The sequence below is a fragment of the Pan paniscus genome, chromosome 1 (genome assembly GCF_029289425.2).
Source record: "Pan paniscus chromosome 1, NHGRI_mPanPan1-v2.0_pri, whole genome shotgun sequence".
NCBI lineage: Eukaryota > Metazoa > Chordata > Mammalia > Primates > Hominidae > Pan > Pan paniscus.
Genome location: NC_073249.2, coordinates 213,019,700 through 213,044,144, shown reverse-complemented (window position 1 = coordinate 213,044,144; position 24,445 = coordinate 213,019,700). Strand labels below are relative to the sequence as shown.

General features: G+C 44.5%; 1 protein-coding gene across 2 annotated transcripts in view; it reads left to right on the top strand.

The window, feature by feature from the left end:
- Positions 1-17,877: 17,877 nt before the first annotated feature.
- The window catches only part of KAZN (kazrin, periplakin interacting protein), a 1,229,740-nt gene continuing 1,223,172 nt past the window's right edge, over positions 17,878-24,445 (top strand). For both annotated transcript variants that reach the window (XM_008951836.4, XM_014342705.5), the window contains exon 1: positions 17,878-18,008. In XM_008951836.4, the coding sequence (XP_008950084.2) occupies positions 17,888-18,008 (121 nt within the window). In that variant the 5' untranslated portion in view covers positions 17,878-17,887. The remainder of the gene's footprint in view (positions 18,009-24,445) is intronic.

Sequence of the window (24,445 nt, the reverse complement as noted above, 5' to 3'; positions counted from 1 at the left end):
ATGGTGAAAACCCGTCTCTACTAAAAATACAAAAAATTAGCCAGGTGTGGTGGCGGGCACCTGTAGTCCCAGCTACTCAGGAGGCTGAGGCAGGAGAATGGCGTGAACCCGGGAGGCGGAGCTTGCAGTGAGATGAGATAGCGCCACTGCACTCCAGCCTGCGCGACAGAGCGAGACTCCGCCTCAAAAACAAAAAAACAAAAAACAAAAAACAAAAACAAAAGCATCCCCCTATCTCGGTCTTCATCTCTACATGGCTTTTTCCCTCTGTGTGTGCCTGTATCCAAATCTCCCTTTTTAAATAAGGACATCAGTCATATTGGCTCAGGGCCACTCTAATGCCCTCATTTTAACTTGATGATCTCTGTGGGGACCTCATCTCCAAGGCTGCATTATGAGGTTCTTGGGGGTAGGACTTCTACATAGAAACTTTTGGGGACACAGTGCAGTCCATAACACCTACCTGGAGACTGGTTTTGGGGTGACAAATCCCCTTATTTTTGATTTTTATTTTTATTTTTTTAGAGACAAGGTCTCTCTCTGTCTCTCAGGCTGGAGTGCAGTGGTGTGATCATAGCTCGCTGCAGCCTCCAACTCCTGGGCTCAAGCGATCCTCTTGCTTCAGCCTTCTGAGTAGCTGGGACTACAGGTGTGCTCCACCATGCCTGGCTAATGTTTTTAGACGAGTTATTGCTCAAGCCTTTTGAGTTGGGTTTTTGTTACCTGTCATCTGCCTGACGCCCGAATTGCTGAAAGAGATCTCAGTAGGGCTGCTCTGCTCTAGCCTCTGGCATCATGGGTTTCCCTTCTCATCCTCAGGCCCTACTAGGAACTGTTTTTGTTTTTGTTTTTGAGACGGGGTCTTACTCTGTCGCCCAGGCTGGCGTGCAGTGGCGTGATCTTGGCTCACCGCAGCCTTGGCCTCCTAGGCTCATGCAATCCTCCCACCTCAGCCTCCCAAATAGCTGGGACTTACAGGCACATGCCAGCACACCTGGCTAAGTTTTATGGGTTTTTTTGTTTGTTTGTTTTTGAGATGGAGTTTTACTCTTGTTGCCCAGGCTGAAGTGCAATGGCACGATCTTGGCTCACTGCAACCTCCACCTCCTGGTTCAAGTGATTCTCCTGCCACAGCCTCTTGAGTAGCTGGAATTGTAGGCGCCTGTCACCATGCCCAGCTAATTTTTTGTATTTCTAGTAGAGATGGGGTTTCATCATATTGGCCAGGCTGGACTTGAACTCCTGACCTCAGGTGATCCACCTGCCTCAGCCTCCCAAAGTGCTGGGATTACAGGTGTGAGCCACCACGCCCAGCCAGTTTTATGTTGTTTTTGTAGAGACAGGGTTTGGTCCAGTTGCCCAGGCTGATCTTGAACTCCTAGGCTCAAGTGATCCGCCCACCTCGGCCTCCCAGAGTTCTGGGATTACAAGCATGAGCCTCCATGCCCAGCCCCCTACTAGGAATTGTACTATCTCATTTTCTTGCTGTTGGAGATGTTCATGGGCAGGTCCATGAACCAAAGCCCTGCACAGACATTCCAGCTAGAGATCAGCACATGCAAAGGCCCTGAGGGAGGAAAGAGCTCAGGGTGTTTGAAGAAACCACAGAAATGAAATGGCGCTGATGTCCTTGCCTCTTCTGGTAGCCACCTGCACTGCCTGGCTGGTGGCCCTGTCTTCTGTCTTCCAAGCATATTACTCTGATTTCTGCTTCCATCGTCACATCACCTTTCCTCTTACAAAGACTGTGGTGAAGAACCAGGCCTGCCTGGGTACACAGGATCATCTCCCCACCTCGAGCTCCTTCACACAGTCCCATCTGCAAAGTCCCTTTTGCCACATAAGGTAACATATTCCCAGGTTCTGGGTATTAGGACATGAACATCTTTGAAGGGGGCGTTATTTAACCTACTACAGGGAATTAGACTGTCACATGTATTGATTTATCTCGTAGTGCAATGGCTGCTTGGAAGTGGATGCTTTCCTGCCCATTTCTGCTCCTGGTGTTGAAGTAATTACTTTCCTATACCTTGATGCAGGGTCAGAGGGTGGGAGGTGCAGTGAATAAACTCTAAGGCAGTGCTTCTCAAAGTGTGGCCCTGTACCAGTAGTACCAGCAGCACCAGTGTCTCCTGGGAGCCTGTTAGGCATGCAGGTCCTCCAGCTCCGCCCGCCCCAGACCTCAGAATCAGAAACCCTGGGGATGTGGCTTAGCCATCTGTACTTGAAGCCCTGCCTCATGATCCTGCTTTTATTTAAAATTTTGATTTTTGCATTCAATTTGAAATATTTGGAATTAAGATACTACTTGTCTTGACTATTGAGATTTTTTGGTTTCTCCTTCCCTTTTGCACCTGGGGGAATGCCTTGATTGCCTTACTCTAGAAAACAAAGGTCACTGAATCTCCGATCAAAACCTGGGTTCCCCCAGGAGGTCCGTGTCGTGTGTGACACAGACCTTGACCTACTCGGGCAATCACAGATGCCTTCTACGTGGACATGACGTCAGGACTGAGAACTGAAGGCTGGAAGGAATTAACCTGGTGAAAAAAAAGTAGGGGCATCCCAGGCAGAGAGAGACGTAGAGGCAAAAGCTGGATGTTTGGAGGGAATGCAGCAAAGAGAGGGCCTGGGAAGAACACTGTGTGTGTGATTCCTTTAACAAATATTTATTGAGCTCCTATTGTGAGCCCTGGGGTCTTCTGGCCTTTAACAACCCAGAATTCCCCCCACACATTGACTTGGAAGAGCCTAAGAGAGGCAATCGGAACAAAGGTTAGGTCTCGGCGTGCCTCGGTCACGTTGGCAAAGGATGCCCCAGGTACTCTTCCGCCCAGAAATGGTGTTTGGCACCTAGCAAATCAGCCGGGGAAAGTACAAAAGGCCCTGCATCTCATAAAAGATGCATTTAGCACAGGTTTCTATTTCAGAGCTAATGGCATTAGCTGTTTTGTAGAAAGTAAGAAAGCACAATTACTCTGTTTTAATAACATGGTTGACAGCACAACTCTAATCCTGGGGGATTCTGGGTTTACATTTTGAGGTTTCTGTAGCAAGCGAGTTCTTAGTACCAAGCTAGCGTGTAGCCTTATATGCCAGTTTGCCTAAAACACTCCTGGTTTATACCTCATATTTATTAATAGCACCCCCTTTCACCTTCTAGTGTCCCAGTTTGGGCAATAAATGACACGATCGCCTTAGTGACACAAAACTGAGAACGCTAAGTCCATGCTTGATGGAGCAGCTCCCCACCAGCTCCTTAGAGAAATCCATCCCTAGCAAAAAAAGAATTCACCAAATCTCAGACTGTGCCCCTTCACCCATTAATGTTTGAGGCCATGTCCGTGCTAGGTATCGCTCTAAAATCCAGGCAAAAAAGACTTCCTAGGATCTGATATCAGACTTTTCATTGTACTCAGGAAAATGCTTAAGTAGAACAAGGGGAAACAAAGACATCAGTAAGATAAAGTAGCACTCACTTTTATTTAATAGGTCACTCCTTAAATGTGAAGGCTTTTCCAGTGACAGTGGTTGGGGAATAGAAAACCTTCCGGTGAAAGCGAATATATTGCTCCAATTCAGTGTTTAATTGTTTAAAAAATTACAACCGTACAAGTTTGTTTTGGACAATTCAAAGGAATAATGGCAACGCTCTCAGTTGTCCTACTGCTTTAGGGTGAGAGTTATTAAGTTTGATTTGAATCCACCCAGACTTTTAAAAGTAAATTTTATTGAAGCGTAACAACAGCAAGAACACAGATGGTAAGATGGAGCTGCTGTGTCCAGAGAACATTGCAAGCCCCAGGAGACTCACTGGGGGGTCCTCCCGATTACCAGCCACCATCCTTAAAGGGGACTACCACCCTGAGCCCTCAGGCTAAAGAGTCTATGAAGTCCAAAAAGATAAAACTAAATATAGGCCGGGCGCGGTGGCTCACGCCTGTAATCCCAGCATTTTTGGAGGCCGAGGTGGGCGGATCACGAGGTCAGGAGATCGAGACCATCCTGGCTAACATGGTGAAACCCTGTCTCTACTGAAAAATACAAAAAATTAGCTGGGTGTGGTGGCAGGCGCCTGTAGTCCCAGCTACTCGGGAGGCTGAGGCAGGAGAATGGCGTGAACCTGGGAGGCGGAGCTTGCAGTGAGCCGAGATCGCGCCACCGCGCTCCAGCCTGGGCGACAGAGCGAGACTCCGTCTCAAAAAACAAAAACAAAAACAAAAAAAAACACTAAACTAAATGTAGTTATACATGTATTTAATGTTTGGCTTTTTCCTCCAACCTTGAGAATCATCCATGTTATATGTATTTTGCTCACTTTTATTCCTGGGTGGGTTCCATTGTATGAATATACCCTTTCATTTTGTTCTGCTGTTGATGAAAACTTGGATTATTTGCATTTGGGGGCCACTGTGAATAATGAATGCATCTGTGAGCATTCTGGTAATATGTTGGTGCACCTGTGAATGCATTCTTCCAGGTCCGTACCTGGGAGCAGAACTGCTAGGTCATAGAGCAGATGGATGCTCAACTTTAAAATATAATAGCAGACAGTTTTCCAAAGTGTTTGCAGGACTTGATGCTTACACCAATAGGGTCTGAGAGTTCCTATTGCTCCACAGCTTTTTCAACACTTGGAATTGTCCATCCAATATTGGCTATTATGTTGGGTATGTGTTTGAATTTCATTGCGGTTTTCATTTGCTTTTCCCGATGAATAATGGGGGGTGAACATCTTTTCATATTGCCCATTTAAATACCCTCATCTGTGAAATGCTTGTCCAAGTTTCCTGTCTACTTTTGTTTTTTTGTTTGTTTGTTTGTTTTTTGTTTTTTAAGACAGGGTCTGGCTCTGTTGCTTAGGATGGAGTGCAGTGGTGCAATCTCGGCTCACTGCAACTTTAGCCTCCTGAGCTCAAGCCATCCGCCCACTTCAGCCTCCTGAGTAGCTGGGACCACAGGCGCGCACCAATATGCCTGGCAAATTTTTGTATTTTTTATAGAGACAGGGTTTCACCATGTTGTGTAGGCTGGTCTCGAACTCCTGGACTCAAGCAATCCTCCTGCCTCGGCCTCCCAAAGTGCTAGGATTACAGGTGTGAGCCACTGCATCCAGTCCTGTCTATGTTTTAACTGAGTTTTTTGCCTTATTGATTTGGGGGAATTCTTTCTATAATGAGAATATGAATCTTTTCTTGGTTATAGGTGTTACAAATTTCTTTCTTTCATCAAGACACAATAATAAGAGAGTAGAAAGACTAGTCACAGAAATGGGAGAAGTTCTTAACTTTGATATCTAATTTATCAATCTTTTCCCTAATGGTTGGTGCTTTTTGTGTCTTGTTTAAGAAGTATTGCCCGCCCACCGTTACCAGAGCCATAGAGGTATTCTCTATCACTGTCAAGAAGTTTTGTTTTGGCTGGGTGTGGTGGCTCACACCTGTAATCCCAGCACTTTGGGAGGCTGAGGTGGGCGGATCACTTGAGATCCGGAGTTCAAGACCAGCCTGGCCAACACAGTGAAACTCCATCTCTACTAAAAATACAAAATTAGCTGGGCGTGGTGGCGGGCGCCTGTAATCCCAGCTACTCGGGAGGCTGAGGCAGGAGAATCACTTGAACCCAGGAGGCGGAGTTTGCAGTGAGCCGAGATTGCACCACTGCACTCCAAGCCTGGGTGACAGAGCAAGACTCCGTCTGGGAGAAAAAAAAAAAAGTTTTGTTTTGATTTCACATTGAAATCTACAATCTGCATGTAACTCACTTTCATCTATGGTGTAAAGTGGAGGTCAACTTTCACTTTTTTTTCTCCATATGAATTTCCACTTGATTGACCGCCATTAAGCATCTCCGCTGCCCTGCAGTGATGGTGTTGTCCCAATGCAATAGTGAGTCAGCTTCTGGACACTTTATTCTCATTATTGATCTCTCTGTGTATTCTTAGCCCAATACCATGCTCTCCTAACTACTGAAGCTTAATTATCTGTCTGGAGCATCTGGTGGAACAAGTCTTCATTTCTGGTGGCCTTCACCAAGAGCTTTCGGCCCTTTGCCTTTCCAGTTAAATTCTAGAATCATCTTGTCAATGTTTACAGAAAATCTGCTTAAATTTTGATCTGATTAAATGTGTAGATTAATTTGGGAGAATTGAAGTTTTTACAACATTGAGTCATCAAACTATGACTCAGTGGTGCATGTCTTCATTTGTTTAGGTTCCTTTCCTTTCTGCCCGTCTCATAGATTTCTGTAGAGTGGTCTTAAGGGCTTTTTGTTAGACTTATTCCTTGTTATTTGATATATTTTGATGTTAATGTTATATTTTCTTAAAGTTTATTTTGTTTCACGTACAGAAATATAATTTACATTTTAACATGTACCTTATGCTTATGTAGCAACATTGCTAAGTTTATTCTAATAATTTATCTGTATACTTTTCTTTTGGGATTTTCTACCACAATCATGCCAACTGCAAATAGTGACAATTCTATTTTTCTATTTCAAACCTCAAATCTTATCTCTTTTACTTCCAGTATAATGTTGTATAGAAATGATGATAGTGGCCATTCTTGTCTCATTCCTGATCTTAAGAGGAAGCTTTCAATATTTCATGAATGTTGTGAAGGATGTTTTCTGTAGGCTTTTTAATACAAATTATTTATCAGATTAAAAAAATTATCTTTATTCTTATGACACTTTTTGAGATGTGAATTAAGGTTTGGCAAAGGGACAATTTTTGTAATGTTCTCTGTGTTTTTTTTTTTTTCTGAAGAGAATGTATACGCTGTACTTGTCAGGCACAACTGATCCATTATATATGTCTGTTGGTCAATATGTTAATTATGTTCAATTTTTCTGTATTGCTTGCTTTTTGTTTAGTTTAGTTTTTCACTTCTGGGTTTAGTTTTTTGCAGTTTGTCAATTTTTTGCTCATGTTTGGAGGCTTGTTAAATTGATCATTTTGTTATTATGAAGGATGTTTTTGGTTGCTAGAACTGGGTTTTTAAAAAAATTTTTAAGTCTACTTTGTCTGATAGCAACATAGTATACTAGCTTTCTTTACAATTCTTTTTTCTCTCCTTTCCTGATATCTTTTGGATTGATTATTTTTATACTCATTTTCCCTTCCTGTTAGTATGGTGATTTTGTACGCTTTTATAAACTTTCAGTGGTTATACAAGAGATTGTAGTATGTATCCTCGACTTATTAATGTCTAATATAAATTAATCCTTCTATTTTTCCCTGGGCAATGTAAGGACCTTAGAACATTTTAATTCCATTGTTCTTCTTTCAACTTCTAAGCTATTTTTGCTCTGTATTTTATTTCTATATATACTTTAAATCCTACAGTGTATCACTGACCTGTTAATATAAGATAAATTAATGTTAACCATTAGTAATTATGAATTCATAGTCAACATTAACTTATATTTAATTTAGACTTAGCCACAATTAACCTTTTCACAGCTCTTTGTTCGTTTCCATGGCTCTGAGCTTCCATTTGGCTTCATTTTTCTTCTCCTTGAAGAAACTCCCTTTAGTGTCTTCTTGATGTGTCTGCTGGTATTAAATTTTCCTAGATTTCTTTGGTCTGAAAATTTCTTTATTTCACCTACATTATTGAAGGATATTTTCAATGCATATAGAGTTCCACATGGCAATTATTCTCTTTGAGCACTTTGAAGGTCTCATTCACTGACTTCTGGTTTCCCTAGTTGGCGTTGAAGTCAGATGTGGGTCTCTGTTGTTGTACTGAAAGTTCTTTGTTTTCTCCTCATCCTGACTTCTACAGCTGCTTTTAAGACTTTCTCTGTTATTGGTTTTCAGCTTATTACTATGATAAGCCTAGGTACGATTTTCTTTTTATTTATCCTATTTAGGGTTCATTGAGCTTTTTAAGTGTTAATTTACACAGTTGCAAAGCTGTATTGATCAAGGTTCTTCAGAAAAACAGCACCAATCGGATATATATAGACATAGAAGAGGAGATTGATTATGGGTCTTGGTTTGCATGATTACAGAAGCTGAGTAGCCCCATGATGTGCTGTCTGCAAGCTGAAGACCCAGGAAAGCTGGTGGTGTCATTCCGTCTGAGTCCAAAGGCCTGAGAACAAGGGGAGCTAATGTTATACTCCCAGTCCAAGGTTGAAGGCCTGAGAACTGCGGTGGGGGCTGCTAGTGTAAGTCCTGGAGTCTGAAGGCCCAAGAACCAGGAGCCCCAGTCTCCAAGAGAAGGCAAAGATGAATGCCCCAGCTCCTCAAGAAGACACAGAGAGAGGGAGTTTACTTTCCTCTCTCTTTTTTTTGTTCTATTCAGGCCTCAACATATTGGATGATGTTCACCCAACATAGGTGAGGGTGGACCTTCTTTACTCAGTTGCTGATGCAGACACTGACCTCTTCCAGAACCACCCTCACCAACACACCCAGAAGTAACCAGCTATCTGAGTATCCTTTAATCCCTTCAAAAGCTTCTTGCAAGAGGAGATTTGATCTGACTCCTGAAAGGGGTTGAGTTTTGGGTCCTTTCTTTTTTGAAGGGCACTGATACTGCCTAGAGTCTGTCCCATTGCCCCTTCATCCTTGCAGATGCTCTGGATGGAGCATGTTTTAAGGGTCAGCTGAGTTTGCAGAAGCATCATATCCTGTCACCCATGTGCCAGGTTCACAATGCATGTTCACTCCTGACGTCCCTGCCAACCCTGCCAGAAAGGGACCTGCTGAATTGTATAGTCTTAACCCTGTCATGTTGACACATACAATTCACCATCCGAGGTATTAACAGTTTCTCCTGATATTGCTTCTACTCCTTTTCCCCTACTTCTTTTCTTCATCCTCTCTTTCTTATTTGTTCTCCCTTTCTGGGATGACAGTTAAACCCATGTCAGACCTTTTAACTGAATCCCTATGTCTCGTCCTTTCCTCTATCTTTCCTATCCTGTTGTCTGTGCTTCACTCTGACTTTCTTCTGACTGATCTACCATTTCACTAATTCTTTCCACCTGTGTCTAATATCAATTTGGTAAATTTTTATAGTTTTTTCCCCCAAATCCTGTACCTTGCTCCATTTCCCTAACCATGTTAAGCAAACTTATTGTGGACTGTGTCTGATATCTGGATTGCTAGTGGTCCTTCCTTCCTGCCTTCCTTCCCTTTCTTCCTTCTCCTTCCTTCCTTCCTTCCTTCCTTCCTTCCTTCATTCCATCCTTTCTTCCTTCCTTCTTTCCTTCCTCCCTCCCTCCCTCCCTGCCTCCCTCCCTCCCTTCCTTCTTCTTTTTCTTTTCTTGTTAGGATCTTGCTCTGTTGCCCAGGCTTGGAGTGCAGTGGTGTGATCTTGGCTCCCTACAATCTCTGCCTCTCAGGCTCAAGCTATCCTCCCACCTCAGCCTCCCCAGTAGCTGGGACTACAGGTGTGCACCACCATGCCCAGCTAATTTTTGTATTTTTTGTAGAGACAGTATCTCACCTTATTGCCCAGGCTGGTGTTGAACTCCTGAGCTCCAGCAATCCGCCCACCTCAGCCTCCCAAGGTGTTGGGATTACAAGCGTGAGCCACTGTGCCTGGCCTGGTGGTTTTCTTTTTGTTGTCTGTTTCTCTTGCCTTTTGACCATGTGGTCTTTGTCCAACTAATTGTTTTTCTTAAACTGCAGGAAAACTGAAAGAATAGTATAGTAAACATTTCTCCCACAAGTCATTTGAGAGTCTGCTGTAGACATGATGCTCCATCATTCCCAAATGTTTTAGTGTGTGTTTCCTACACATCAAGGACATTCTCCTACTAACCACATCACAACTATCAAATTCAAGGAATTAACATTGATCCATCACTACTGTCTAATTTGCAAGCTCCATTCAAGTTTTATTGGAACAATTCAGGATCACAGGCTGCATTTAGTCCGGTTGCCTTTTTACTTGCTTTCTATTTGGAACAGTTCCTCAGATTTCCCTTAACTTTTATGAACTCGCCACTTTAAAAAATTATAGGACAGTTATTTTGTAGGCTGTTCTTCAGTGTGGGTTTATAAAATGTTTTCCTGATTAGTTGCGAGTAATAGATTGTTGTCAGGAATACTGCAGAAGTGATGCTGAGTTTTCTTATTGCATCATTTTAGGTGGTACATGGTTTTGATTTATCCTATGACTAATGATGTTAACTTTGTTAACTAACTTTGATTAAGATAGTGTCTTCCAGGTTTGCCCACTGTAAAGTCACTCCTTTTACTTTTTGTGATTAATAAAGATTTTGTGGGGACAGAGTTTGAAGCTGTAAGTTTACTGTTTCTCATCAAGCTTTCACCCACTAGATTTAGCATTCATTGACATTTCCTGCCTGAATTATAACTATGAGAGGCTTTCAAATGGCAATTTTCCAAGTCCATCATTTTGTGCATCTATTGGTTGGCATTTGACTATAAAGAAGAACTTTTTCTTCTATCTCTCTATGCATTTATTTGTGGATATATTTATGTATCCATCCATCCATCCATCCATCCATCCATCCATCCATCCATCTATCCATATGGACCTATAGATTTCTATTCAATGAGTTCTAATTCATTATCATCACTTTTATATAAAAATTATTCTTGATTTGGCCAGTGAGGGTTTCTTCAAGCTGGCTACTGTGTGTTTTTGGAATGTCTCCATCCATCTTGGAGAAGTTCCTTGCTTTCTGGCTAAACAACATGTCAAGATATCTTTGTGTTTTTCATGCACCAGCCCTGGACCAATCAGCTCTGGTTCCTTGTAGCAGAGGAATGATATTTAGAGCATAGATCTTGTTTCTAGGATAGCTCATTGCTATTGGGGTATCTCTGTTCCCAGGCCCTCCCAGTGGACAGAATTAGGGAATATAGTATGTATATTCTGATGGATACACACATACATCTAAATCTAGATTTATTTATGTGACTATATATAGATTAAAAACCAAGAGCTTATACCAATGTTTATAATTTCTATTCAGCATCACAGATTTCATTCTAGCTTTCCCTTGTCTCTAACAGTGAGACCTGGCTCCCATTATCCTCAGTATGTTTACTTATTTGCCCAATCTCATCCTGTGTAACCAATCTCCTATTGCTGTTGCTGCTTCTTGTGTGAATGCCTTTACTTATCTTACTTGGGCTCTGACCCTAAGGGATTTCTGTCATCCCTCCTTACTTCACAGATGTTGTAAGTTTCTGCAGTGCAGTGATTATCACATTTGTCTAACAAATGCCCCTTTATCTTGCTTGGGTTCTGACTTAGTATTGGGCTCCACCACCTACTCCTTTGGCAAGGATTTCTACCTCTCTTGCCCAGTGTTTTGCATTGAGTTGAATTATTCAGGAAGGAAGGAAGGAAGAAAAGTAGATACCTTGTTATTTTAAATTCAGTGCTAGACAGTATTTATGAAATTAGAAAAATAATTTAAGACCTAGGGATAATGATGATCAGTGATGATAATGATATTCCTCCAGAGAAACATTATGTTCACTCCTATAGGTTCTGTTGTGACAGAATAAAAGACAATGTTAGCTCTTTCTGGCCTGGATCTATTAATCAGTGATTTCTCTAGTCAAAGAAAGGGTTAACTTTATAAATAAGTCTGTTTAGAAATCTAATGAAGCTCCTTTTGAGCCAATTACTATTTCAGCATCTGCCATTTTTAAGGTTACTGGAATAATAGGACTTAGCTCTGCATCAGGACGTTAGAGCCCTCATACACAGCTGGTGGGAATGTAAAATAACAAAGCCACAGGAAAACACTCTGGCAGTTCCTCAGAGCATTAAACATAGTTACCATATGACCCAGCAATTCTAGTCCTTGATCTATACCCGAGATAAATAAAAATAAATGCCCACACCAAAAATTATACACAAATGGTTATAATGGCATTATTCATAATAGCCAAAATGTGGCAACAGCCCAATGTCTATCAACAGATGAATGGATAAACAAAATGTGGTATAGTCATACAATGAAATATTATTCAGTCATTAAAAGAAATGAAATATTGGTATATATTACAAGTTGAATAAACCTTGAAAAGATCGTGCTAACTAAAAGAAGCCAGACACAGAGGTTCACATATTATATGATTCTATTCATAGGAAAATCCAGAATATGGAGATGAATTGATACAGAAAGTAGATTAGTGGTTGTTTAGGGTTGAGAGGGTGTCGTGGAGTAGAGGTGAGAGCTAAAGTGTACGGGTATCTTTCTGAGGTGGTGAAAGGGTTCTAACATTGACTGTGGTGATGGTCGTGCATGTATTTGCATATACTAAAGATTACTGACTTGTACACTTCAAGTGGGTGAACCGTATGACATGTGAATTATATCCCAATAAAGCTGCTTAAGCATTAAAAAAAAAAAAAGACATTCATTGTGACTTGCTAGGAGCCTTGGATCAATCTGGAAACATTTGTGGGATATGAGTTAATAGCACAACTTCTCAAGGACATAGATAATAGCTAGTTTCAAAGCAGAGGACCAACCTGTAGGCCCATTCATCCTGTAGATTACTACGAATGGCTGTATAACTTTCTGCCGGGTAATCTTGGGCAAAGGACACGAATTTCTCTAAGCCCAGGTTTCCTCATCTGGGAAGAGGGCACATTAGTATCTGTCATTAAATAAGAATGTTTGTGGTGCTCCTGATGCCCTCCAGCTCATGTCACATAGCAGCCTCCACTTACTGATAATTTAGTATGCGAAATAAAGTATCATAAAACAAGTTGCTCTAAGCTTGGTGTCATGTTTTCCTAAATTGCTCTTCATTTTATCTCTGTCTATAACAGCTGGCTGGGGTACTCTGCACCTTTTGGGAACTGTAGGTGATAACAGCTGATGTACTGAGCCTGAGTTGATGTGTGCATGCAGCTCTTAACTCCTGTGAGAATATGAGTGTAAGCACAGTCAAGGGAGAGCCCTTTGGGGTGAGTCAATTGAAATCCTCTAGAACTGAAGACGTACTAAGGAGATTGTTGGGTCTGTCCTGCGGACCCTGGCTGATGGATGAAATGAGTACTCAGACAGAGGTATGCAGTGGCTAGGTGGCTGCCTGGGTTTAGTGGCCAGAGAGCAGCCCCGAGAAGCTGGAGCTGCTTGCTTTTACTCAGTGCAGGCACAATGCCGAAAACCTGGAGCCAACACAACCTGTAGGTAATTAACATTTATTGTTCCCCTTTCAGGGAACGTCTTGGGCGGGTGATCAAAGGTCAATTCCTGGTCAATGTAAGTAAACAAGCCTGTTGAAGATAAATTCCCCCACCCTCCCTTGCCCTCTGCCTCAGGGTTATAGGACAGCTGCCTTCAGCTGTTCTCCCCCCGGGGCTCTGCAGAACCTTCCGACCTTTCAGAAGCTTTGTGTCTTTTCCCTATAGTTTTTCCCACCACTCTGACCCATCCCCTACAAGAAATCTTAAAAATAAGGAGATAATTGTTGATTTGAACCAGAGCAAATTTATATTATTTCTTATCTAAAAAGCCCGAACTAGACTTTAAAATGTTTTCAGTATAACAGGATATTTATGCTAGCCTTGTCCTAATGACTTGCCGATTCCCTCCCCAACCCAATCCTCTTCCTTCTACTGAAACAAATCCTACTTCTCTTCTTAGACCCAGGTCTAACACTGCCTCCTGTAAAGTTCTCCCTGAAGGCTCCAGCTGTCACCTGTATTAGAATGACAAGACCTTTCATGGCCGTAATTCCCAATGTGCTTTCGTGTCTTTCCACTTGTGTACTTAATCATTCTTTGTGTTTATCATATATACATAGATACATTTTGTGTTGCTTTTCCCACTGTCTCTTCATTCCTTCCCTCTACCACTTTCCATGCACACCACTGTCCCATCTACCTGTGGTTAGCCTAGGGTTAGGGATCAAATAGATTAATATTATAATAAATGATCCTTATTAATGCAGATGTAACAAGAGTCCTATACATCAGTTAATGACTTCTCCTGTGTGAATTTCTTTTGACCTCTCTCTCCAGAGACATTACAGTACCTGAACACGTCTCTGTGAGGAATAGGCTTGTATTGTAAATGAATGCAGGCCATGCTGGGTGTAACAGGATGGCAAACATTCCATATAAAGGGGGTAATTGCTGCTCCAATTTATTGTGACATGAGACATGCAGACTCAACACTATCAAATCTGACTCGTCTTGAAAAATTCAAAATCCAAACGTCTTAAAATGTTAGCCACTAACTTTAAAATTTGAATATTGATAGCATAGTTTGAGGAATCAGTAGATAGGATAGAGAAGCTCAAGAATATACTCATGTATATGGAAGCGTGATAGGTAATAATAGTGATGCCACAGTGGAAAAAGATAGGTAGGGGGCCTTGGTCAGTTCGAGCTGCTACAGTGGAATGCCATAGACTGGGTGGCTGATAAACAACAGAAATGTATTTCTCACAGTTCTAGAGGCTGGAAGTCTGAGATCAGGGTGCCAGCATGGCCTGGTTCTGGTGAGGGTCCACTTGCAGATTGCAGGCTGCCAGCTTCTCTCTATGTTCTCACTTGATGGAAAGAGAGCTAGAAAGTTCCCTGGGATCCCTTTTATAAGGGCAGCAATCCCATTCACAATGGCTCCACCCTCATTATCGTATCACCCCCCCAAAGGCTTTATCTCCTAATTGTATCATATCGAGAGTTAGGATTTCTACATATCAATTTTGGAGGAACATAAACATTCAGTCCATTGCATAAGGAAAAGATGGTTTTGGGAAAACTGTTTCACAATCTTGAGGGGAAAAAGGTGAACCCTACCAAATACCAGATATAAAAATAAGCTCCAGATAGACCCGAGTATGAAAGGTAAAACTATAAAAAAGGCTAACTTTGCAATCAAGAGGGAAGGATGTTTTAAGCAAGACCCCCAAATCAGACTATAAGTCAAAAGAGCAACTGACCAGATTACCCTAAAATTAAGTATTTCAAGTCAAGGAAAGACACCATGGGTAGTTAACAGCTGGATGACCAACTGGGAGAAGATAACTTGTAAAATCTAAGTGGATTAGAGGTTAATAGCTAGCAAAACCAATGAACTCTGATGAATCAACAAGAATGCTGGAAAATAGTAAAATGACTGAAAAAATGGGCAAAGACTATGAACAGGAAATTTCCTGAGGAGGAAGCCTCCATGGCTGGTAAGCTTTTCAAGAAGTACTTGACTTAGTAATTAAGGAAAGGCAAATCAAAACAATGAATTATAATGAACTGTACCTGTTAAATTTCCTAGCTTTCTAATTTCTGCCAACAACAGTTACTGGCAAAAGTGTGGGAGAGTGGGAGTACAAGCACCATGTGTAGTACTAGTGGGCGTGTAAACCAGCACAGCCATTCTGGAGTAGTACTTGGAAGCATTTAGTGAAATCAAATTTGCATTTATCCTTGAACAATTCTACTCCTGGTTGTGTAGCCAGGGAAATTCTTGTGCCGCTCTCCATCCCTCCTGGTTTATGCTGTGTATCCCGGTGTAGTTATCAGTGGCACCTCCACTTACTTTCAGAGTGTCCTGATTTGGACAATATATTGCTTGATGACCTTAATGCTTGAGGGCATCATCACCGTGCTGCTTTTTTTCTTTTGTTTTGTTTTTGTTTTTTTTGAGATGGAGTCTCGCTCTGTCACCCAGGCTGGAGTGCAGTGGCGAGATCTCGGCTCACTGCAGCCTCCGCCTCCCAGGTTCAAGCGATTCTCCTGCCTCAGCCTCCTGAGCAGCTGGGATCACAGGCACCCAACACCACACTTGGCTAATTTTTTTTTTTGTATTTTTAGCAGAGATGGCATTTCACCATGTTGGCCAGGCTGGTTTCGAACTCCTAACCTCAGGTGATCCACCCGCCTCAGCCTCCCAAAGTGCTGAGATTACAGGTGTGAACCACTGCTCCCAGTGCTGTGCTGTTTATAGGAGGAGAGCTTCGGAAGCAAGTCAGTTGCCAGGTGCTAAGGGAGCAGATAGAGTAAAATCGTACATTTAATATATGAAACACCATTTAGCAGTGAGAAGCAATGGACTGGGTATACAGAGAATGGAGGAAAACACAGATTGCCAAACAGAAGACATCTGCAGGTTAAACTACTATATAAAGGTTCACCTTGGATTTTTTTTTTTTAAACAGCAGCTAATGGGCCATTGCTGGGAGGCATTATAACTTCCATTTCCACTCAGACCCGAGAAACCAATCTATTTCCCTTCCTGCATGGGGTTTCTGCAGATATCAAGAGATCTGGTCTTCTAACCCTAGCTCTTGACCACCTTAGACCCAATTTGCCAGAGAGAAATGGTCCCTGGTGTCCTACAGTTTCATGACACGGAGAAGAGCCTCATGCATGACAAGAAAAGGGATGCTCAATCACTTAAACTACCTGGAAGCAGCATTAACACAAAGTCAGACTTCCTTTGAACTCTTGGAACTACTTCAAGGCTCCTCTGCCTTGTCTCACCCATCCCAAGGAACCCTCAAAACATCACTAAGCTGCACGTGTTTGCTGGCCAAGGGCTGTAATGGAAAAAGGCCTGTTTGAGAGTCTTTCTGGCCCCTAGATCAGTTGTGAGTTTATCTTCTGTTGCTTAAATACAGAAGAGGCAAACGGCTTTTCTAAATCAAAGTTCTCCGGAGGGAAACAGACACGGGTGCTTTGCCGGCTGCAGCTGAGCTCATTGTGGCACAGCCTCTCTCTCCCTGCACGTGTGTTGCTGCCTAGCGAGGTGATTGCCAGTGCCAATGTCGCAGCGGAATCCTCAAAGTACCCCAAATGCTGGCCCGAGATGATGCAGCCTCTCTGGAGTTAGCATCTTCATGATTAGCAGGTGGAATAGCAAAATAAACCCAGCACTGGCAGAAATAGCTGTTGGAATCATGCAAAAAGTACCCCCCTCCTCCTTTTCCAGAGAAGCGGCCCCTTTTGGTTTGGATCACCGGAGCGCCCTAGGGGATGTGTGGCATTTTCTCCTTTTCTCTTCTTGGTCTCTGGATTTTATCGCAGGCAGTCAGGTCTCCCGTGCCTGGCACTTCCTTGGCTGTGGGCAGGAAGAGGTTACAGCAGCCCTGGAGCCTGCTGGGCTGAGTTAGCACTTCCCTCCGCATCCAGAATATCTCCCAGGAACTGCCCCCTTTGCACCGCCGCACCGGGGTGGCGGCGCGGGCTGGGGGCCGCTGCAGCAGGTCTCAGTCCCTCCCTGCTGCCCCGCGAGGAGTGGGGAGCGGCAGGGCCTAGGCGTCCGGAGTGGAGGATGAGCCGGAGACGCCTGCGGGTCCGGAGCTGCACCGCGCCCGTGCCGCCCGCCTCCCGCGCTCTCCCTTTGGCAGCAGCCGGACGCCTGGCGCGTGCAGGACCTGGGACCGCGGCGCTCGCGCGGGGACGCGGGAGCCCAGGGTCGGCGCTGCAGGCAGCGGGGCGGCGCCAGCAAGGCCAGCTCCCCGGGGACCCTGGGGCAGCCTCGCGCCCTGCCTGCCTCCCTGGACTGAGACGCCGCGGGGCCTGGGCAGCGCTTTGCCGGCAGCTGGTGCTGCAACGCAGCCGGGGCTGAGCTGCTCCCGGGGACCCTGCCCCTTCCAGGTGACCCCAGGAGAAGCAGCCCCGGGCCGGGGGGCAAGTTCCAGCCCGGGTCAAGAAGCAACGACTCCTGGTTAGGGGAAACTTAAGATTTTTCTTTTGCATGGAACTGCTGCTGTGCAAGATTTGCCAAGGCTTATAGGGTTTCATTTTTTACTTGACTGGTGTTTGAGAAAAACTGCAAGGAAAGGGTGGCGAAAGGAAGAAACACTATAAACTTTGGGGGCGGGGACATTTTCTTGGAAGTGACAAGTAGCCTCAGATCTGCAGTTCCTGGGCCAGCGACGGCATCCTTTGCTCTGACACTCCAAGGGTCTGGACGCTGCCACATGACCAACACCAAAGACCCCAAAAGAGTCATGGAATCCACGCTGGCGACATCCAATTCTGCCACAGGCCCCGTCACCTTCTCCCACGTCTTTGGTCAGCAGTGCCAACTTATGCAAGCAGGTAGGAATTGCGTCGTGTGTCATGTGCCCAGAGAATGGGAAGTGGAGCGTAATCCCGGGTCCCCAAAAACAGCGGTCTGTGTGTGTCTGTGTGTCTGTCAGTCTACCTCATCTCTTTCTTGATATAATTTGGGATGTAAGACTTAACTAGCTAGTGAAATGTTTGCCTGGCATTTATCACTGTAAAAGATAAAGTTTTTAGGACTTGCCATGAGACAACGCGCTGCTTTTGCAATGAGTGAGGGGCCTTGTTTGTCCTTCGTCATCGATTTTCTCTGTGGCTAGCTGGGGGGTGAAGGAGGGTGCGTCAGGATGGATCTGATGATGCCATGCTGTGGCCATCTTTTGAGGCCAGGTGCCAGTCGTAGCCTGGTTGCCTTTGTCAGCTTGCGTCTCTCTGCTCCTAAGAGTTATGTTTAATCTATGCCCCACCAGCCTCTGCTGGAGTAACTTCCATGCTTATAAGTGTCTGCTCTGAGCAGCCTCTCCCAGGCTTTGACTTGGTTGTGGGGATTCCTCATTAGTCTGTGCTCATGAATTTGTCTTCCAAATGGCTCACGTTTTATACAGAAGGGAAAGATTGGCATGGGCTGTGGGCCTTATAACCCATGCTAGCCATCTTGCTAGGATGCACATGTGGTCACATAAAAAAAAAAAGGTGAGGATGGATGGCTTGGTGCAAATAGTCACCGTGCTCAAACTCACAAGTGGTGCTTGAGACATGCTTATGATTGGGTTGGAGTCACATATGAAATAGGATGCCTGTTTCTCGACTTTTTTGGCGTTAATTCTCACTGGGAAAACAACCACACATTCCTCCAATGTTTTCCTGGGTGTTATAGGGTTAATTGTGCATTTTGGCCGTGAGTCTCAGGAAGATGGTGAGACGAGCACTGTATTAGGAGTCTGGGGGCCTGAGTCAGTGTTGCTGCTTTCATTGGGTAGTTGCATGACCTTGGAAACTGCAGACTGCACCCCCCTTCCTGGGGTATCCGTCCCCTGCTGCAAAACAAGAGAACTGGATTCAGGGCTGCTGGGTCCATCCAGGCCTGAGATTCTGTGAGCTCAGAGGAGCACAGCTTGGTGGAGAAGACACACTGGAGCTGGTTTCTAAAACTGGATGTGTCTGCACAGAGAGGCAGCTCGTGGAGTGGGTGAGTGAGGGCTCTGGAGCTGACTGCTGGGTTGGGGTCCCAGTTTCACTTATTAAAAACTGTGTGATCTCAGGCAAGTTACTTAGCCTCTGTATGCCTCAGTTTCCTCTTTTGTAAAATGGCGCTACTAGGCACTCCATAAGGTCATTGCAAAGATTAATTAAGTTAATATGTGAAAACATCCTTCTATGGGTCAGTCAAGGCGTCTCTGTTTGCAGGGAGGGGCATAGCTGCCTTTGGTAGTAGACGATGGAAGCATTGAACACACACCCTTTGCCACCCACTGCACTCCTAACTTGATTTTGGTTTGTCCGGAAGGTTGAAAATCTCCCACTCCATACATCTGTGGAATATTTTATCTGGAATGGATTAGGTAGGAGGGCTCAGAAGCTTTCCTGGACTGAGGTTCCCTTGCCTTGCCTTTCTACTTCTCTGAGGATCCTGTGGGAAGGCACGTCGGATTTCTAAAGTACCTCCTCTGAGGCTTCATTCACTTTCTTTTAGAAGCACCCAGGCCTAAATCAGGCCATGAAATCCTCTGCCTCTTTTTTAAAAAAACATCCTTTATGTCAAGAGAGCAATGCAACATGGAATAATAATGACCAGCAGTCTCCAGGGAGAACACTCTCCCTGAAGAAACGCAAAGAGGAATCATTAACCTTAAGTCAAAAGAGCTCACTCAATTAGGACGCGAAAGGGATGGAGACCAACACTGATACGTCTCCAGCCAGCCATTTACAGTCCAGCAAGTATCACAAATGAGATCTTAAATGTATGTGAAAATGATTCGCAGACTCTAGGGGTTTACAGCTGGGTGAATCACATATGTTCCCAAGTGAGAGGTAGCTACAGATCCCACGTACTCACCGAGTACCTACTATGTACTGTGCACGGTGCCAGGAACCCCAGGATCTGGAGAGTAAGTTACGGCTCATACTCCTGGAGATTTTGGTCTCACTGGTGTAGACATAAAGCATATTGAGGAAAAGAGAATTACACAAAACGTGACTTTTCAATGATACCATTTCCTGAACAACCCTTCTTATACGTTTTACATAAACTATCTCCTGTAATTTTCATAATTTTTTTATTTTTTATTTTTTGAGACAGGGTCTTGCTTTGTCACCCAGGCTGCAGTACAGTGGCATGATCATAGCTCACTGCAACCTCAACCTCCTAGGCTCAAGTGGTCCTCCCACCTCTGCCTCCTGCTACCTATGCTGGTCTAGGGCAGGGGTTGACAAAGGTTTTGTTTCTTTTGCAAAAAGCCAGATGATAAATATTGTTGGCTTTATAGTCTACAAGTTTTCGCTCATGACTGCTTGGCTCTACCATTGTAGCATGAACGCAGCCACAGACAAAGTGCATACGAATGGGCATGGCTGTGTGCCAATAGAACTTTATTTGCAAAAGCAAATGGTGGGCCAGGCTGTAGTGCAGTGGCATGATCATAGCTCACTGCAGCCTTGACCTCCTAGGCTCAAGTGATCCTCCCATCTCAGTCTCTCAAGTAGCTGGGACCACAGGCATGTACCACAATTCCAGGTTAATTTTTAAATTTTTTTTGTAGAGATGATGTCTCGTTATGTTGCCCAGGCTGGTCTTGAACTCCTGGGCTCAAGCGATCCTTCTGTCTCAGCCTCCCCAAATGCTGGGATTATAGGAGTGAGCAACCATGTCAGGCTCCTGTAATTTTTAAAAATCCTACCCAATTTCCATAGGCAAAGGTAATACACAGGGGTTGCCCGCATGCCCACCTTCACACCATTTGGGAAGGAAAGCCTTGGTCTGAGGCTCAGGCCTTTGCCTTTAACCTCTAAATTGCATAGTCCCTGGTGACAACTGGGGCTAATCTTTTATATCTGTAAGTATCTCATGTCTTAGGAGAAAAAGTTGATTTCCAGAAATGGAGCAGAAAGGATGCTTAAAGAGGTGGGGATGGGAGGGGGTTGAGCACTAAAGGGCGCCTGGGATTTAGTGGGGCAGCAGAGATAGGTTTCTTGGAGGCAGGGCAAAATTGGGCACAGATGAGACCAATAAAAGCTTTGACCCAATTAGCAGTAGTGGGAGCATGAAGGTCTGGTGGGGCCATGGGAAGAGCATGTGGTTCTTTCTCATTTAGTCCCAGTTTGGCTGTTGCTGGCTGTGTGAGCTTCAAACCAAAGGTTGGCAAGCTACATCCCTGGGGCCAAATCTGGCCCACTACTTGCTTTTGTAAATAAAGTTTTATTGGCACACAGCCATGCCCATTTATGTACATTTTGTCTGCGGCTGCTTTTGTGCTACAGTGGCAGAGTCAAGTAGTCATGAGTGAAACCATGTGAACCACAAAGCCAATAATACTTATTATCTGGCTCCTTGCAGAAAAAACAAAAACTTTGCTGACCCCTCCCCTAGACCAGCATAGGAAGCACAGAATGGGGTTAGACAGAATTTATGTGGCACAACGTGAAAGGGATCAAGCCTGAGAGTGTGGCTCTGAAAGATGCTTATCTGCTGGTACCCTTGATGCTACATGGTGCTGTGGTTTTCTCATGTTCTCTTCCACCATCCACACACGAGGCCACACTCTCAGGCTCACACATGTATGTAGGGGTTGCTTCAGGAAGCTTTTAGAATAGATCTGAAAGTCCTGGCAAGAACAGAGTTCTCAGCATGTGCCCAAATCTATAGCACCTGCACTAGACAAACTCACATCTGCCTCATTTTCATGCCACCCTGCAGGGTGGATGGAGCTTTCCCTAGTTAACCAGTGAGATTTCCATGTTGGCAGAGTTGGGATTTAAACTTCAGGCAGCCCACCCCCAAAGGCTGTGCTCAAAAAAGGCAATTCCACAGCTTCTGCAAAGGGTTTTAAAAAATGTGTCTTGTCTCGCTCAAGGATTTGGAGGAGAGAGCAGCATTTTGGATCTTGCAGTGGCTTTGATGCTGTTGCCCACCTTCCTCCCTCTCCAGGTCCTTCATCCCACTTAATAGTCCTGTGAGGAAGTTCATCCTCTTCTGTTTCTAACCCCCCACCCAAATTTCTTTTACTTGCCTTTGCCCCTGCTATAGCCCAAAATGGTAGGTAAGAAGTTGGTCTGGCCAGGCAGGCATGACCAATGGAGGCTGCCACTGTCCATTCGTGCCGCCTGACCTCCTTCAGGTGGGAGCTTAAGGCCACACTCCCAGGCAGGGTATCTGCTGATATCGTAATATTCAGAAACATACAGGGGTTCAGCTGTGTCCAACATCTGAGGATGTTGGGGGGGCCTCCGAGGGGATAGGCAGTACAGACTCAAGCTGGTATTCTTGTGGTCTCAGTGCAGCTGGACAAGTTCCCTTGTCTATATTCTCCTGGGTTCCCAAAATGTTTAACTGGACACCCTCTACCCCCTGACCTGGCATTTGGCTGCGTCTCTGCAGAGGGCTGTCGCCCCATCCCCTGGCCTGGCAGTCTATTGGTTGGGTGACCCCCCAGCTTGCAGACCATAGCTGGTGAGGACTTCATCTATTGTGCCAAGTTCTGACTTGCTAAGTTGCGCGTGTGTTACGGAAGTTGATTTCCAACCCGTTTCATGTGGGCAGAAAGCATTTCCGCAGTTACCTTGCTTGACCCGAACAACTAAAGTCATTTTATCTAATATGTCCTGCTGACGCTGCATGAATCCAGGCCCAGCTCGTGGAGGGTGGAAGGGAGATGAGGACAGGAAGGTGACAGGACTTCAGCACCTGGACTGCTGCTGCTTGGCACTGTTCCTGGGCTGCAGCTCTGATGCCACCTGCAAGGCTCCTCGTTTGCATGATTAGTGAGGGATTGGTCCCCTGCACCACACCATGCAGAAACTCAGACATGTGCAAGCCATGCCTGTCTGTCTGTCTCTCTCATCTGTCAGACTGGTACCTATTATCATGCTCTTTCTGAAGGCTGCCAGCTGAACCCCTTTCCCTGCCTTTTAAACAATATAGGGGTCCTTCTGAATATGAAGCCTATCTACATTTGGAAGCCACTTCCCACATTTATAACTAAGAGAGCAAGGGAACTAACATTTATGGCATCTGTGGTGAGCTGTGCACATTGGGGACTTTTGCAAAAGTTAAACAGACGAAGATGAGCAAAGAAGCAAGCACACACTTCCTGTCATTCCGTCCATGGGAATGGGAGCACAGCGTTAAGGTTTTCTTGTAGATCCCTGAGGGGTGGTGTGTAGGACCTGTTTCTTGCCTGGCTGTTTCTCCAGTGGAAACAGTGTGTTCTGACATTCCAGAAAAAGATTCGCCATGGCGAACTGCTGGCAATTGGGCACAACCATAGGTGGCACTTATTGGGTACTTATTCTGGGATGGTTATTGTGCTACATTCTTTACATATTACCTTGTTTCACCTTGTTGCATCCTCAGAAGGCAAGTGAAATCATCCCCATTTTATAGATGAGAAAACTCGAGGCCCGTAAAGAGAAATATTTCTCTTAACTAGTTAGTAGTTGGGCCAGGATTCAAATTCAAGCCATCTGGATCTGAAGTCCCTATTTATTCCTGTTCTTCCTTCCAGACTCTCCTCCAGAAATTAATCTCCAGAAATGTTGCTGAACATCTGTGCCAGCAAATGACTGTTTGTTGAATGAATGTGGAATCTGTTAACACTGGGGTGACAGTCACTCCTCATAACATGTTATGTTGGGTTGTGATTTCTGTTCATTGATGTCTTCTGTGTTAGACTCTAAGCTTCCTGAGGTCAACAACTGTTATCTTGGTTGTCCTTTTTTTTTTTTTTGAGGTGGAGTCTCGCACTGTCGCCCAGGCTGGAGTGCAGTGGTGCGATCTCAGCTCACTGCAACCTCCGCCTCCTGGGTTCAAGTGATTCTTGTGCCTCAGCCTCCTGAGTAGCTGGGATTACAGGTATGTGCCACCATGCCCAGCTAATTTTTGTATTTTTAGTAGAGATGGGGTTTCACCATGTTGGTCAGTCTGGTCTCGAACTCCTGACCTCAGGTGATCTGCCTGCCTCGGCCTCCCAAAGTGTGCCCGGCCTATCTTGGTTGTCTTTGGACCCTCTGTGCCTCATATGGTGCTGACAATGTAGCAGCTTTCATCAGTAAGATATTGACGCATCTGTTTTAGACCATATCATTAGTCATTTTATGGGGCGGCTGTCATCCTTATGAGTAGCTGTTAGCATGATGAAATGGTGTTAGTGGAATCTGGCAAAGCAAAATTGTGGTTATGTTCATTCTCTTTCTCAAGACTAATTCTTCTTGATAGTCCTCAAGTTTGCCTCGACCTGGATTCCAGGTCAGTGGGGAAA